This window comes from Camponotus vicinus, unplaced genomic scaffold (genome assembly GCF_025532165.1).
Source record: "Camponotus vicinus isolate PSW18456_S1 unplaced genomic scaffold, iyCamVici1.0 SCAF_7, whole genome shotgun sequence".
Taxonomy (NCBI): domain Eukaryota; kingdom Metazoa; phylum Arthropoda; class Insecta; order Hymenoptera; family Formicidae; genus Camponotus; species Camponotus vicinus.
The window spans coordinates 1819002-1834076 of record NW_028141979.1 but is presented as its reverse complement, the minus strand read 5'-3'; the positions used below and the strand labels follow the sequence as shown (position 1 = coordinate 1834076).

The 15075-nt window shown below is 35.8% G+C and overlaps 1 protein-coding gene across 21 annotated transcripts in view; it reads right to left on the bottom strand.

Annotated features, from left to right (window-relative positions):
* Positions 1–15075, bottom strand: part of Sei (potassium voltage-gated channel seizure) — a 102418-nt gene that overhangs the window by 9433 nt on the left and 77910 nt on the right. For 19 of the 21 annotated variants that reach the window (XM_083104510.1, XM_083104512.1, XM_083104515.1 and 16 more), the window contains 10 exons: positions 8372–8615; positions 7423–7604; positions 6034–6054; positions 2473–2627; positions 2153–2273; positions 1949–2069; positions 1220–1529; positions 736–1072; positions 294–481; positions 40–164 (listed from right to left, as the gene is read on the bottom strand). In XM_083104510.1, coding sequence (XP_082960636.1) covers positions 40–164; positions 294–481; positions 736–1072; positions 1220–1529; positions 1949–2069; positions 2153–2273; positions 2473–2627; positions 6034–6054; positions 7423–7604; positions 8372–8615 — 1804 coding nt within the window. The remainder of the gene's footprint in view (positions 1–39; positions 165–293; positions 482–735; positions 1073–1219; positions 1530–1948; positions 2070–2152; positions 2274–2472; positions 2628–6033; positions 6055–7422; positions 7605–8371; positions 8616–15075) is intronic. The other 2 variants (XM_083104513.1, XM_083104529.1) reach the window with 1 other exon arrangement.

Sequence of the window (15075 nt, the reverse complement as noted above, 5' to 3'; positions counted from 1 at the left end):
ATCATAGTATCCTCGAAACGAGGAAATAATCACTCTCACCAGTTATCGAATTCAATGTCGTGCTTCTCTGCTTGGGCTCGTCAAATTCTAGATTTAAAGGCGTTACGTCCTGACCGGCTTTGTCCGTGCTAAACTCTAAGATACCATGGCCGCTGCTCTTATCGCTGCAACAGATAAAAAAATCAAGTTGAAAATATACTACAAAACGTTTGATTCAATCAATCATACTTAGCAAGCACTGCATTTTTATCTGTCTTTAATTTTTACATAATTTGTAATTATTCTGATCTTACTAGTCATCTTGATCGTCTTGCAAGGAATCTTGTCGACCTGTGGGAATAAGATTTGTGCCAGGACCACCACCGGGTCCTCGACGATATCTTGGTGGACGGAAAGCGAATCTCCTGGCGTCGATATCGACGTCGGTAGGAGTGCTGACAGGAAACCTTGCTGATATTGGATCGACACCAGCCTGCTCCTCCTGAAATGAAACGATAATTTAATGTCACTCGCTAATTGGACTGTAATTATATTATATCTGGCACCAATATAAATTATTAAGCTAATTTAAATAATAATTATGAAGCACAAAAATTGCGAACAAAAGTCTTAAGATTATAAAATATAATGTAAATAAATATATAAATTTCGTAATCAGATAGTAATTAAATTTTCGAAGCAAAACAGAGAGAAAAAGAAAATTAATTATGTATATTAATATTGAGAAGTACTTACGTCTCGCATATTGAAAGTAATCTCGAGATTTTGGCTGAAGTGGTTGGCGAATTCTGGATAAAGCGCCAGAACATCAAGCAGATCGTCCCGATGGATTTTATGAAGATCGCAATAAGTAAGGGCACGAACATTACAGGACGATTTTCCGACCGTCGGATAAATGCACGGATTCTCGCCAAATATGTCGTCCTTGCTCAGAATGGCCATTACGATGTCGTCCTTCAGAATCTCAATACTCCCGCGGGATATAAAATAAAGGGAGGTCAATACGTCCCCACGATGAACTAAAGTGTCACCCGGCGGCGCGTGCGTTGTTTTAAACTTTAAGGATAATGCCCTGTTTTGCGAAAAAAGAAACGAGAACCTTTCCATTATGCATAATCAATTATGCATAAAAGTCATATATTATTAAAACAAGGGTAAAAAAATTCTATTTCGAAATGATTTCTGCAAGATTTTTGAAATAGATTGGGAATAAAATTACCTTAAACAGCCTGGACTTGCTCCCTCAAAGGCTGAGCAATTGTTTAAAAGATTCCTATTGAGATGAAGACAGATGTCAGCCTGAAGGCACTCGGGGAATCCTTTCAGAACACTGTTCATGTCGATGCCATTCGTATAGGTCCATGCGTGTTGAAAGTACTCCTCCAATCTCTGCCGAAGGGGATTCGGAATCTGATGGAATCTTATAAATTCTCTAACTCGGAGCATTTGCGTGTGATATCGAGCCGTGCCGCTGTACAACCTCTGAATGATCGCCGATACATTACCAAAGATGCTAGCGTACATCAGAGCTGAAATCGTCGTAACGTAAAGTAAATGGATATTCAATTGGTTTCATCATAAATTAAGTTTGGCGAAAGATGATTGAAAGGATTTAAAGACTGTCTTTCGCGAAGAATACTAAATATTGTTATCCTTTTTCCTATTCCTATAAATTTATTTTCCTATAATATATTTTCCTATAAAATATTCATCACAAAAAGCATTTATTTTAATTATTTTCATTATAACTTTTGTCTAATTATTATATGTCTAATATTGTTAATATTATCTTTAATAATGCTTCTCTAATAAAGCTAAAATAATTTTAACAGCCTTGTGTTAAAGTTTTTTTTATGATTATTATCTATCAAACCACTTTTTAAAAAAAGTTTTTCTAATTCTCTAATAAAGTTTCTCTGCACAGATCCGTTATTATTTATCGACTCACATCCGATCAACATGACGATTATTGTAAAGATTTTCTCGGCATCGGTATTGGGCGCCACGTTCCCAAAGCCTACGGACGTAAGACTACTGAAGGTAAAATACAGCGCCGTGATGTAGCGACTCTGGAAAAAGTTATATCGTCATGTTAAACAGGGATCGCGCGTGCGATCTCAAATAAAGCGTAGCTCGAGAACGAATGGCTTACTTTTATACTCGGCCCACCAGTGTTATTGTGAAAGTAAAATTGATGCGTATCGTTGGCTAAAATATCCAGCCAACCAACCTTACTCTTCAGGGTTGGTCTCTCGGCGTTTCCTATAGCGTACCTTTAAAAAATACGAAATAGCCGAGTTTAGGACGTTTCAAAGAATATTTACAAAAATATCTCTTCGACTATATTTTAAAAAAATTTTTCCCAAAGAAAAATCAACTTCAAATTAGTCATAAAGTCATAGAAGAGATGTATCAATATTTTATATTAAAGTCGTAACATAAAAAGCATTTCAAAGGTACATGATTACTCACCATACGCACGCCATCCAATGAGCAATGAGAGCGAAGGTGGCCATTAAGAGCAACAAAACTGCAGCTCCGTACTCGCTGTATCTATCGATCTTTCTGGCTACCCTGACAAGACGCAGTAGACGGGCCGTCTTCAGGAGTCCGATCAGAGTTGTTGTCTGAAAATAATTTATCATTTTTTCCATCTCTCACGTGTCTGCGAAACATCTCCTTTCGATTCTAGTCCAGTCTACACTTTCGAGACACAGAAATCGGCCTTATTCAACACCGTCTGTTACTACTTATATTTGCCACTTTCGTTATCGAGATATAATAACACATATTTGTCTCGCGTGACAAAATTGCTCGTGCTAGGATGAATCGTGCTTTTGCAGTAAAATATATTTATGTCTAAACGACATATATACAAAATAAATAAGAAACAAATCCTTAAAAATCCCTAATTTTTTAGAATAATTATTTTTCGGCTTCTCGATATAGAGATACTCATCTTCCGCATCAAAGTCGTAAAAATCACGGCAGGTTGAGTCTATCATTTCCATTACACATCTTCCACAGACGTTTATCAGAAACCTAATAATATGATGCTCGCGTGAGGCCATTTCCATGTTGGAAGTGTCACTTTCGTCGGAAGTCGTCACTCCGGTTGCTCATCAATCGTTGAAGCGAAGAACTGCGCCTCGGTCAATTTAGTCGCGAATCGACATTTAAAGGCTGAGAGAATTTCCAGCATGCCGTTGTTAAAGCGTCGCATCTGCTTTTCGAGACGACTAAAGTGACGACTTTCTTGTCGTAAGTAAGCTCGATTCGTATCGATTTAAGAAAGAAAGAGAAAAAAAGGATAGAAAGAGTTTTTTTCTAAATATGTATAAAGTTTCGAGAAGAGTAAAACTTTTCGGGTCTTCCAAGATACATCAAATTATGATCGCTATTGATGTATCTAATTCGAACAGAGTATGATAATAATTGCAAATTGGCCTGCAAGCAATTGCCAAAATAAAGAAAAAGAAAGCTACTCATCGAAATTAATTTTAGGCGATTTAGAAACGGCGATAAAAAGAAACGGAGATTCTGCCATGCTTCCTCTTCGTTCTTACCTGCCGAAAATTTGGAAGTTCTCCGTTTAAGAAAAATCACTTTCAAACATTAAAAACAGTAACAGTAAGTACAAATGTACATCGATTAAACGCTTTCACATTGAAATAGATCGAGCTCGATACTTTTATAATTATCATGCAATATCTATCGTATTTCAACTGAATTCGATTAATCTTTTTGGATTAATATTATTAATATTAATAAATCTTTGGATTAATATTATTTATTAATAATATATACTTCGCACTTAAAGCTCTCAACGTATTATAAATATATTCGAAACGAATAAAAGTATCGTCTTTCAAACATGAACTTTTTCAACACACACGTGATTCATTAGAAGAAAAACGCGTAAGTGGTAGAAAACACGCAAATTTACTTATGTACAAAAGTTTTTATAGGCAATTAAAAGCGCGTAGCAATTGAAAGCGCAAATATATAAGAAAAGAACGATTGTAAAAATGAATTTCGCTGAAAAATCTGAATTTAAATTTATGAAAATTCGGGATGAGAAATAATTGATTTATGAAGCAAAGTTTTAACTTTCATAAAAAACAATACCATCGCGAAATGATGCTATCGTTTGTTTATCCTTTCAATCGCCACATGTATAAAATATAAATCTCTGTTAAGCATAAAAAAATGAATACACACACACACACACAAGTTAAGTCGATTAAAATTCATCGGTCAGAAAATTTGTCGCCTTTTCAATCGAGTACGATCACGATTTTATACTTGCAATAAAAAGGCGTAATAAAAGAGTACATAAAGAAGCTTGATAACAAAATGATAGAACCAATATAGTATTGAAACAAAATTGAGAAGAAACAGCTGAAGCGTAATTGCTGACAAAGTCGCGATGAGATATTTTCCATCGGAGAGTGTTTTCATCGTATTATTATTGATTACTATACGCGTTTATTCTCGTGTACGTGAGTGTGTTTGTAGCCGATTGTGTGTATGAATATTTTGTGATCGATTCATATATTTTGTAAAAGTTCATAAAACTTTCTTCCCTTCCAGAATGACTCGAGATTTTTGTCCGATTCGATGAAAACGCTTTTCATTGCAATACTTTTCGAAATTCATTAAAACGTAATAAATCTTTGATGAAATCATGATTAATTTAGATGAAGTATCGCTATATCGGGTTAAGATTGATGAATTCACAAAAGCGTGCGAACTCAAATGCTTGTTCATAGATCCACTCAATAGTCTTAGAAATACGACCAAGGCAATCGATAAGTAAGCACTGCTCGTCCTGCAACCCCAAAGAGGACACGAGACTCGAGCGAGTAAAGCAAGCTCAAAATTGACCTACTTAGAAAGATTAATTAGAAATAAAATTCGACAAGCTGGATGCAAGAAGGATAAACAATAAGATGGATAAAACAAACGAAACTCGCCGCAAAATATTGTGAAAATCGTGCGATCGTACGTGACTCGACGTTCAATATGTGGTCAGAAAGTTTCTAATTGACAGATAATAGAGCTATAATTTCTCACCAGATATTGAATGGCGCAAATCATTTCTATTACGATGAATCCGATGTCAATTTTCGACAAAGAAATTTCAATCTTTCTGTTCCATAAATTAAAATTCGGAGCTTCGAGTCGAAAATTAAACGCGCGCATCTGCTACATTTACAGTTCTACATTTGCATAATTGAATATTAATTAATTCTTCTATTCAATATTATGCAAATTTCAAAAATTTACATCAACGCAGACGTGCATGTTTAATTGTTAATATTATTCCAATAATTATTTTTGTAGCGCGTAAATTGATTTCGTGAGATCGTGTGAAGCCAATGTAATTCACTTATCAATGGTGTAATTCTGTGCAATTCAAATCTTGCACAAACAGACTGACTAAAAGCGTTATATGATTTTATGTAGTGATCTTTAAAAAGGAAAAACATGCACATTCTTCCACAGTAATTTTAGTATATCATATGTAGAAAGAATAGAGTTGATGAAAATTCTTTTTCATGTAACATTTTAATATATTTTTAAAAAATATGCAAAATTGCCGAAGAAAAACAAAGCAGAGGTGGAGAGAGATTTACCATCAACTTTATTCGATATATTTTCTCGGTATAAAATGGGGTTGCAGTAATCGAGTGAGGTGTTTGTACGCATCGCGTGAGGACTTTTGATCGCCGTGGTCGAAAGGGGACGGTTCATTGCAAGAGAAATAAACAATGAAATAAACTGTGCTAACTGTAAGAGTACGTGAGTATGTGTAACATATGTTTAAGCGATTTGTACATGAAAGAAAGAGAAAGAGAGAGAAAGAGATAAAGAGAAGAAGTAGTTAGTAGAAGAAAAAATTCGTGATTGCGGTGGTGATCTTAATCGTTTGGTGTAAAAACGGTGTAAATTGTAATCCGCATTAAGTAATAACGAAAAAAAGACACGTCAGTGAGAAAGAATCTCTTGTGTATATATGTGTCAACTAACCTCGTCCTTGTCCAAGCCGAGCTACGAAAACGTTAAACTGAGGTTAAAATTTGATCTTTTCAAGTATCGGGTGAGGATAATTTATAATTTCATTTTTCAAATTTTCTCAGTTTGTTACAATCATTCGCTCAACAATAGGAATGTCGCAAGAATCATGTACACGTTTCGCTTTAAACAAACTGCCGAGACAGATGACTTTATCAATTATGTCATTAATCGCAAACCTTGATTGGGGATGCAAGTGACATTCTTGTCTCTTTCAGGCGATAAATTAAATTAATCACGGAGAGGAGGAGGAGTTATTTACGTTCCACCACATTTTTTCTTACGCGCATAAACCTCTTTCATTAGCCACCGTTCACAAAATTCAGGGAGAGACAAATAAAGATCAACTTATAAGAGAAAATTCAAAAAAGAATCATTTGAACGAAAAACGAATAAAAAAAAATCACACGACTGAAAAAAATAGTAGAAGAGAATCTTGACGAAGATCTGATATACGTATATAGTCTAATACTTTGACAATCAGAGCAGAAATTTTCACAGCGACAGACTATATTTACTTACATATTTATGAACAGTGTATGCAAACAAACATACGTGTGCTTACAGGTACGAGCCAGACAAAAGGGATTATTCACTTATGCTGAGTTACATACATGTCGTCTCGACTTTTACGTAATTGACATTAAATGACGCGTTGGTGGCTCATTCAGCTTATTTTCTTTTTACTTTATTAGCACCATGTCATTAACGCGCATCTCAACGAAAGCCCGATCTTAATGCGATTGATTCTCGACGCACGTGTAGCACACGGTCGACTTTGTGTAAAATCGTTCCGGGCAGCGAGAAAACGAGTTGAAACGTTTCTCGTCCGTCCGTACGGTATACATTGTGTGCACATTAACACGACGACTCGACTAATTCTCGACCAAGGTAAACGAAATCATTCAACACCGAGAGAAACGATCGAAAATAGGAAGAAACGAACTAAGCACCATTTTGGTCAAAGTCACATCTATGGGCATGTAACTTGGGCTCGGCATGTCATCCTAATCATATTTACCAACTAACACCGACATTCTCTCTCTAGAAAATTCGTTCGGCGATCTGGCGTCCGCGAGTATCACTTCTTACTTTCGCGAAATTGCTTTTATTGTCGCGAAATTGCTTTCCGTCATCTGAATCCAAGAGTACGCGGTTGGAACGATTTGCGCGAATATACAAAATGCCACGAATTTTTGTAATTTTTCTACGAGAAAGAATCTTTTGCTCGCGCTCGCGAACGACTAGCTGCAAATTGGCATAAGAGACGTGAATCCCGTAAACACCAGATCCGGCTTGGGAGAAAGGTAATCTAGGGAATGCAAAGCGTGCGACGAAACTTACCTCGTCAGTATCCGAGCCTACGAGTAGGAGGTCGAAGGGAATGGCAGCCACCAGGTCGATGATGAACCAACCCTTCAGGTAATGGACGGCTATCTTTCCAGGATGGGACACTACTTCATCGTTGCTGTTGACGAACGTCGTGCGAAAATTTATAATAATGTCCACGATGAAGGTGACATCGACTGGAAAACAAGATAATATACATTTTCTATATTTTTTACGAAGAAAATTGATTCTTTGAAGATAATTGATTTTTATATCGCAAATTTTTAATCTATCGAATTTCTTATATCGAATATCAAACTATAGGTAATGTTGCGTAAATTTTTATTTCGTTTGTTCGTCCGATAATATCGTACCTAGAATTTCAAAAATTTCCACGAAACTAAAATTCATCGTGCTGAAACGGAATAATGGAAGATAGTATCTCTAGAAATGTCACTTCTCGGACATTTCTCCGATTTCTTCGTTCGTTCGTTCTATTTCCACGCTATTGTCCCTTTATCCATTCTATTGTTTCAGACAGTCGTGACACGTTATTCGCGTTCCAGCTACGTTATATGAAACATTACATGACTTTGTGCTCGCACATCAATATCAAATTTAAAGCTTTATTATAAGATACGATTTTACTTCTCAATCTCAAAAAAAGACTTTAATTTTGTTTCAAGTGAGTCCCTTTGTTTTTTCTTTAGAAATATAAAATTAATAAAAAATAAATTATAATAATTATTAAATAATTATTTAACTGTCAAAATTAATATACGTAAGAAAAAACTATATTGTTGTCATTATTATTATTTTCCCATACGCATTTGTAATATTAATTGTTATTACAGATAAAAATATTAATTATTTATATTTTTAAATATCACTTTAGCTGCACAATTTTTATTTATTTTAAAAATGAAGCAAAAGAAACAAATTATAAATTTGAATAATGACTCACCTATAAAGTCTATGATAACGATGGGATCATCACTGTATTTTTTGTTCTTCCTGCTGTTATAGTCCGGATCCGACAGAACGAAAGCGGCAACATACGGCGTAAATATGGCGGTGTACATCACGAGCAGCAATATAATCCAATCCCAGACTGCCTTGAACGGCGAATAGTGTAATATGGTCCACTTGTGGATTCTGGGGGATTGTAATTTGTACTCTGGGAGGACGTCTGCTCCGAGAGACAGTACCTAGGGCAGATCACATGAAAATTTTAGGAAAAAATTCTCTCCAGCTCGCAACCTCTTTCGTATCTTCTCTCTTTAAATGGTCTAAAAAAAGACCGATTACACGGAATAAAATGTTTCACGATTGATGAGAAAAAGAGATCGCGTCTTATATATAAAGTTAACAAACGAACACTTTCTGTGTGCACAAGATATACGCTTGTGCGAGAGATATAAAAGAACGAAAAATGGTGTTCCATCAGTACGTCGCTCATACTTCACGTAAAACGTTCTGTCAACATGATTATACGATATAGCGACACTTAAACTAACGTTGTTCGCGTTAAAGTGCATCACGATAAAAGACTTATAGAGTGTCGGAGTTGGATGACGTTTGATCGTATCATATCACTTACGAGACACGGAGGAAAAATAAGGGAGCAATTGTTTGTTGATCTATCTAACACAAGAGAAGTGAAGTGTGCTTCGAGTTATTTATTAGATTAATTTAAACTCGCGCGTGTTTCTGCAAAGGAGGCAAACGGCTTAAATGAGATAATAGGAAGCGCAAATCTCGTGAAATAAAAAAATCGGTTATTTCAAAAAAGTTTCCATACATCCATTTCGTCAACCCGATCCGACCAATGGACGAAAGCGGACCGTGCGAATCACGTCTTCCCACATTTTTGCAAACATCGCGTCCAACAGCTGGCGAAATCCTCTTCTGCTGATCAAATTACTGCTTTCCCACTGAAGGGATTAGTCACAAGTACTCGAACGAGCTTAGAACAGGCTTCGTGCTCACAAGAGAGCTTAACCACTTAGTTGTCGCCATAATCCGCGATTCTACCTAAGTGTCATGTTCTCAATATTCCGTCACAATTCCAAAAGGCAATTAATTCACAGAGCGATCGATTCTGCCGAATGAGTGAACAGCCAAAACGCGACGGGAGCAACACGGTAATTACGAGACTACCATATAGAAGTTTCGGATGTGAGGCTTCACAGTGTGTTGCTAAACAGGTCGATAGTTCGAAGCTTTTTCTCTCTTGAAACGCGAACTAATACTTCGAATTATTGATCCTTCTGGCACTCGAGAATCGAGAACGCTTGTTTATGGCGCTTGTGAGAGCTGGAAGAACCGGAAGAGCGCCGGCCGAGCGTCAGCTTAACACTGATGCAATGCAGCCCGACCAAGGGAGGTGTTCGTTCGATTGGCTCGGGATTGGCCGGTTCTGCTCGTGAGGAACGGTGTGTCACGGTAGTAGCATACCCTTAGCTGGCACATTTCGGTGTGCGCCAAGTCGGGGGATACGCAAAACACTAAGCTGTCAAGAGTCATCAGTCTAGCCCGGCCTAACAAGAATTTGTGAGAGAAAGTCGATATCGATAAACCGCACTCAAGAGGCTCGTACAGCGAACTGAGGATTTTATCCCGTGATAAAGTCGCAGTTTGCTCCCTTTTCCTTCCTCTCCCCGTGTACATGCGTATACGGTCGTTTTATTATTATCAACCCCATCGGTCAATAAACGACCGATAAGTGAATAAAAATAGAAAATGGAATATCCATTACTGATGCCTGGAGAATGAAACGTTCAATGCGAGTGACACCATTATGTAGCTTCGCCATTACGTTACTGAATGTTGGTTTCGAGTATCTTTATCAACATTAAATTCCATACTTGCGAATCTTCCGAATCAATTCTTAATTCTCTTCCTAAAATTCAACATCTATTTCTAGATATTTTTAGAGATACAATAATTGATACGCGAATATATGCATTAGCGAAAGTTCAATATCGAGCAGCGATTGTACTTGTTTTTTAATCTTATTCGATTAGCTCGATATCAAATAATATCTAATAACAACTAATATACCTTGCTGGAGACATTTTTAAAGAGAAGAGAGCCAAGCTCGGTTCTCTTCCTTTTTTATCGATTTTTTATTATCAGCTTTTATCTGGTGGCAAGTGTATAGTCAGGTGGGTCAGAGGAGGCAGGATAAAAATCCGCTCATTAGCTCGTCAGAGACAGCCGCGGGAATGTAAATTCAGCTGTGGTCATGTTTTATTCATGTTGATGCTAAGTGAGAAGGGTTGTCGCGAAGATGACCTCGTTCCAATGACCTAAGATTATCGCAACAATTCGTGCCATCTTCAAAAAAAGGGAAATTTCTCTTCAGGAAAAATAGACTCGCAGCACGTCACAAAGGCATTTTTATTTTATATATGCATACATACGGGAATAAAGTATAATTAATAGTTAAAAATATTGCTAATAAATATTATTGTAAATAAATAATATTGCAAATAAATATTTTTGATCATTTCGCTTTATAATTTTCTCTTTTTTCCCTACATTTATTTAATTTTCTTCTGTATCGGGAAAATAGAAGTTTCAAAGTTAAGTGAGGTAATCTGTGGCAGAGATTAAAAGACAGGGGAGAAGATTCTTTAGCGTTATAATTATAACTTTATCGCGATGAACGATTGACATCATCTATATAGATATATTAACGTATGGATTTTCACATCGATCTAAGATGCTTCGACAGGTGTAATCGAAACGAAATAGTCGAAGGAGGTTGGCGTTCGTCGCGAAGTTACGTGACCTGGAATTATCGAATAGTTACGTGCGTTATGTGATTATTTTCATCAGCGTTCACTGAACCAGGAAAAATAGCGTGAAAATAAATCTAGCGAAAAATTACGAGCGCAACAGCAGAGAAATCTTCTTCCTCTCTCAGGAACTTTATCCGATTCGGTGCATTTTAGCAGAATTTCTGTAAAGACGCTTGAATAAATTTCATGCACGTTAAATTAACTGTAAAGAAAAATTGTGATATAAAAAGGCCCGAGGATATTTCTGTTTAAATTCACTAGGTCATCTATGAGAAGCAATTCGCAATTACATGTTTTATTTCGATGACTCGACTTCGTCCGCAACCGGATTTAATATTTGCAGACTCACGGCAGAACCATGTTTTCCCCGCATAAATATGTACCTGATGCGCGTGCAAATAAAATGCGGGGCTTCTGCGATAATCAGAGAGTTTTTAAAGTATCTTCGGAAGTTTCTGGATAAAGCTTGAGAATATTCTCCGCGGAAATAACGATTGTCCTTATTAAATTTTATATAAAATCATATCAATGAAATAGCATAAATTTAAGCATTATATTTAAAATCTTCTTTAGCGAGGAGAATAAACCGGCGGATTAATTATTATGTGTAATTTTATATTTGATATAATGTGAGAGAGGGATTTATATATATTTCAAATAAATTATTAACAAATTATTCGAACTATAAACAAAATTTATCCCAAATAATTCATCGACATTCGTAAAAGCAATTGAGCACATTTTCACGACGGATTTTGAAGTGCCATTTGAAAATGAGGTCGCGTCAACAACAACGCGTTCGCTCATAATGTGTTTTAATGAAGAAAAAGCTTCTGTCGAGGCTTCTGCGTGTTCTCGCTCCTGAATATATATCTGAATATGTTTTGTTTAAATTCATTTTTATTTCACAACGGATTTTAATCCGATGAAAGCATTCATTCATCCGGATATCGAGTTAGGCGATCGATAATACGATGCGAAATATACGCGCCATTTCGCGGCAGATAAGACAAACACGTTTACAAGGCTTGATAACACTAAATAAACTAAATAATTATTTGATAAACGCGAATAAACAAAGTGTGACTTAATTAGAACGATAGAGAAGCACCGCAGGAGACCGCGAAAGCAAATTTGGCGAATGACAAATTACATAGCCTCCATAATTATCTAATTATCATCGCGTTATATCTTCAACAATAATAGATAAATGTATATCAGAGTTATATTAACAATGCAAATAATTAATTCTGCAATATTTAATTTTTTACAGATAAATAAATAGAGAGATATACATAATTAATAGATATACATAATTAATAATGATATACAGTTTGCAGTTTATCTCACTGTAATTATATAATTTGCAAAAATGAAAATATAATTGTATCTTTATAAATTTTATCAAAATAATAATGCAAATAAAAAACATCCATTACCGTCGACAGGGTTGAACCAAACTTCTGCTTCTTTCCCTTCATAAAATATGAACGCATCATGGTTTCTGACATTCTCACGAAATATTCCAGTGTCATTCTCAATCGTGGCGAATTTCGCTCGAGCGATATTTGCGCGTTTTTAATATACGCGCAAAAATGAGAGCAAACGACGTCGGAGAAACCACCTGTTTCTCTACTACTTTTTTTCTTCAAACTTTTTCACTAAGCAAGTCTCCGGTGTCTCTCGACGACATGTAGCTTGCGAAATCTTGACAAAGAAAACACCCAGGACATTCCACAGATTCTCCTCAGCCCTCCATCTTGTCAAGACAACGATTTCCTTTTTTCACAGCATCCGTGACGAGTATCAAGGATGAGACATTCAGAAAAAGAATTTCCACTTTCATATCAAATTTAATATGGCCATTTTAAAAAATTCTATTGAATCATACTTCTAAAAAAGTCATGTTTCTTTGTGCAAATCTTGTAAATTGATGCGAAGTAGATAATGGCATTTCTTGGTCAGACAATATCGATACATCAAATGTTTGAGAGCTTTCTAGGAGCTTCTTCAATCAACGAACATAAAGGAGGAATCACGTAGTTTTATGTTGCCTTTGCGGGAAACTTGATCGATTCAAAGAATCTGTCGGTCTTCTCGATTCTTTATTTCATACAAAAAATTTCATCACTTTCATACAGTTTTTAATCGAAGATTCAAACTTAATAAAAAAACTGATTTAAAGAATCAGTAGAATTCGATTAATTTAGAAAATTTAGCGTCTTCTTAAATTTGTCATAAGCATTCTCATCAAACATCAAACCTTTGTGAAATATTTTTAATAGCGCTAAATTTATATATTATTAATTCTGATTAGAAGATTCAAGTGAATCAATATTGCACTGATTCGATTTTTTGATCTTTAATTAGATACTCAAAAAATTTGTCTGTAACAAAATTAATCGAATTAATATGACCGAAGAATTGAAGTTAAATTGTCTCTGATATTTTTCGATTTATCCATTTATTTCTTTACAATCTCCGAAAAATCCCCAACGTTACAAATTCTCGATTTAAAGCATCGACGATGACAATCACGATCGTAGTGTTAAATGCAATCTCTCTTGTATATTGGATTTAAAGGATAATCTTCAGAGGGAAGCAAATATCCGCGAATTTCACGAAGTCACTTTTACCCGGATCTCACGAATTTAGCTCCCGTGAAGGGATCGATTTTAAATAAAGCGAGGATGACATTCACGTCAAAATAGTATTAGATGGAACTTTCTCGGCTTAGGGAATTTCCACCCACTTTCGGATTTCACGAGGGAGACTTTTACAAGTATAAATTCCGCAACGCGAGACCCCACGATGTTGAATAGAGATTCATGATGTTATTTGCAATTTTCGGAGTCGGAGAGAATTCTGATTTTCAGTCGTGCTCGACCGAGAGAGAAACCTCAAGGGATGCTGTTCACATTCGAGCTCAGTTTCCACAGGAGAATCGAGTCGGACGGAATAAAGATAATGATTATTATTACGGTGGTTTCACTGCGATGCGGAAAATCTAATGATTCCAGTCGGTTGCTTCTCTGGGACGCCGAACGAATTCCAGGCAAGGTGATCTAATTTCGGTCGGTTCTCAACCGCTTCGATTCCGCGGCCGCACGCTCGCGTACGCGCGGCAAAACTAAGCGCTCGGGAGATCTGTTTCAGGCGAAGTCGGAGCAACGGCGCCGAGGTTGCATGCCGAGGAGTGCTTTCAGAAAACATCTGCCCCTACTCGGTCCAACCGAATTCACAGCCCGTTAGGAACGGTAATTCGTGATTTTCGTACGCCCGGTATATGCAAGCACAGTAAAACCGAATCGTAAAAATGCGAAATAAAACCAAAGAATAGCAAATCGAGTCAAACAGGTACATATTAGAAGATGTATAATTAAATTCATTATTGACTTTTATCGAAGAAAACATTCTCGATATTGTTGATAATATTTGTAATATATCCAAATTTGTGTAAAAAATATGAATAGAAATTAATTTGCTATTCCATGATATCGTTTCGTTATTAATTATTTAAATGCAAGTAAGATTGATGAAATAAAATGATTCTTTTCAATAAAAAAATGTAAATTGTTTAATCGCAAATTAATAAATTAATCTTAAAGTTACAGATATATTGTACAAATATATTGTACATGCGTTCAAATTTCAGAGGAAATTTAAATTCTTTATTTCACTCAACATAAATTATATTATTTATGCTCGTTAATTATTTGCTCCAATTACATAAATAATGAATTCCTCATTAAAGACGAGATAACTTGAACACTAGAAAAATTTAATTAATTTCCGATACAATGAAACATACCGGGATCGTTTCTTTTCTTTGTAAGAAAAATAAATTGCTAGCGTGAGTTTC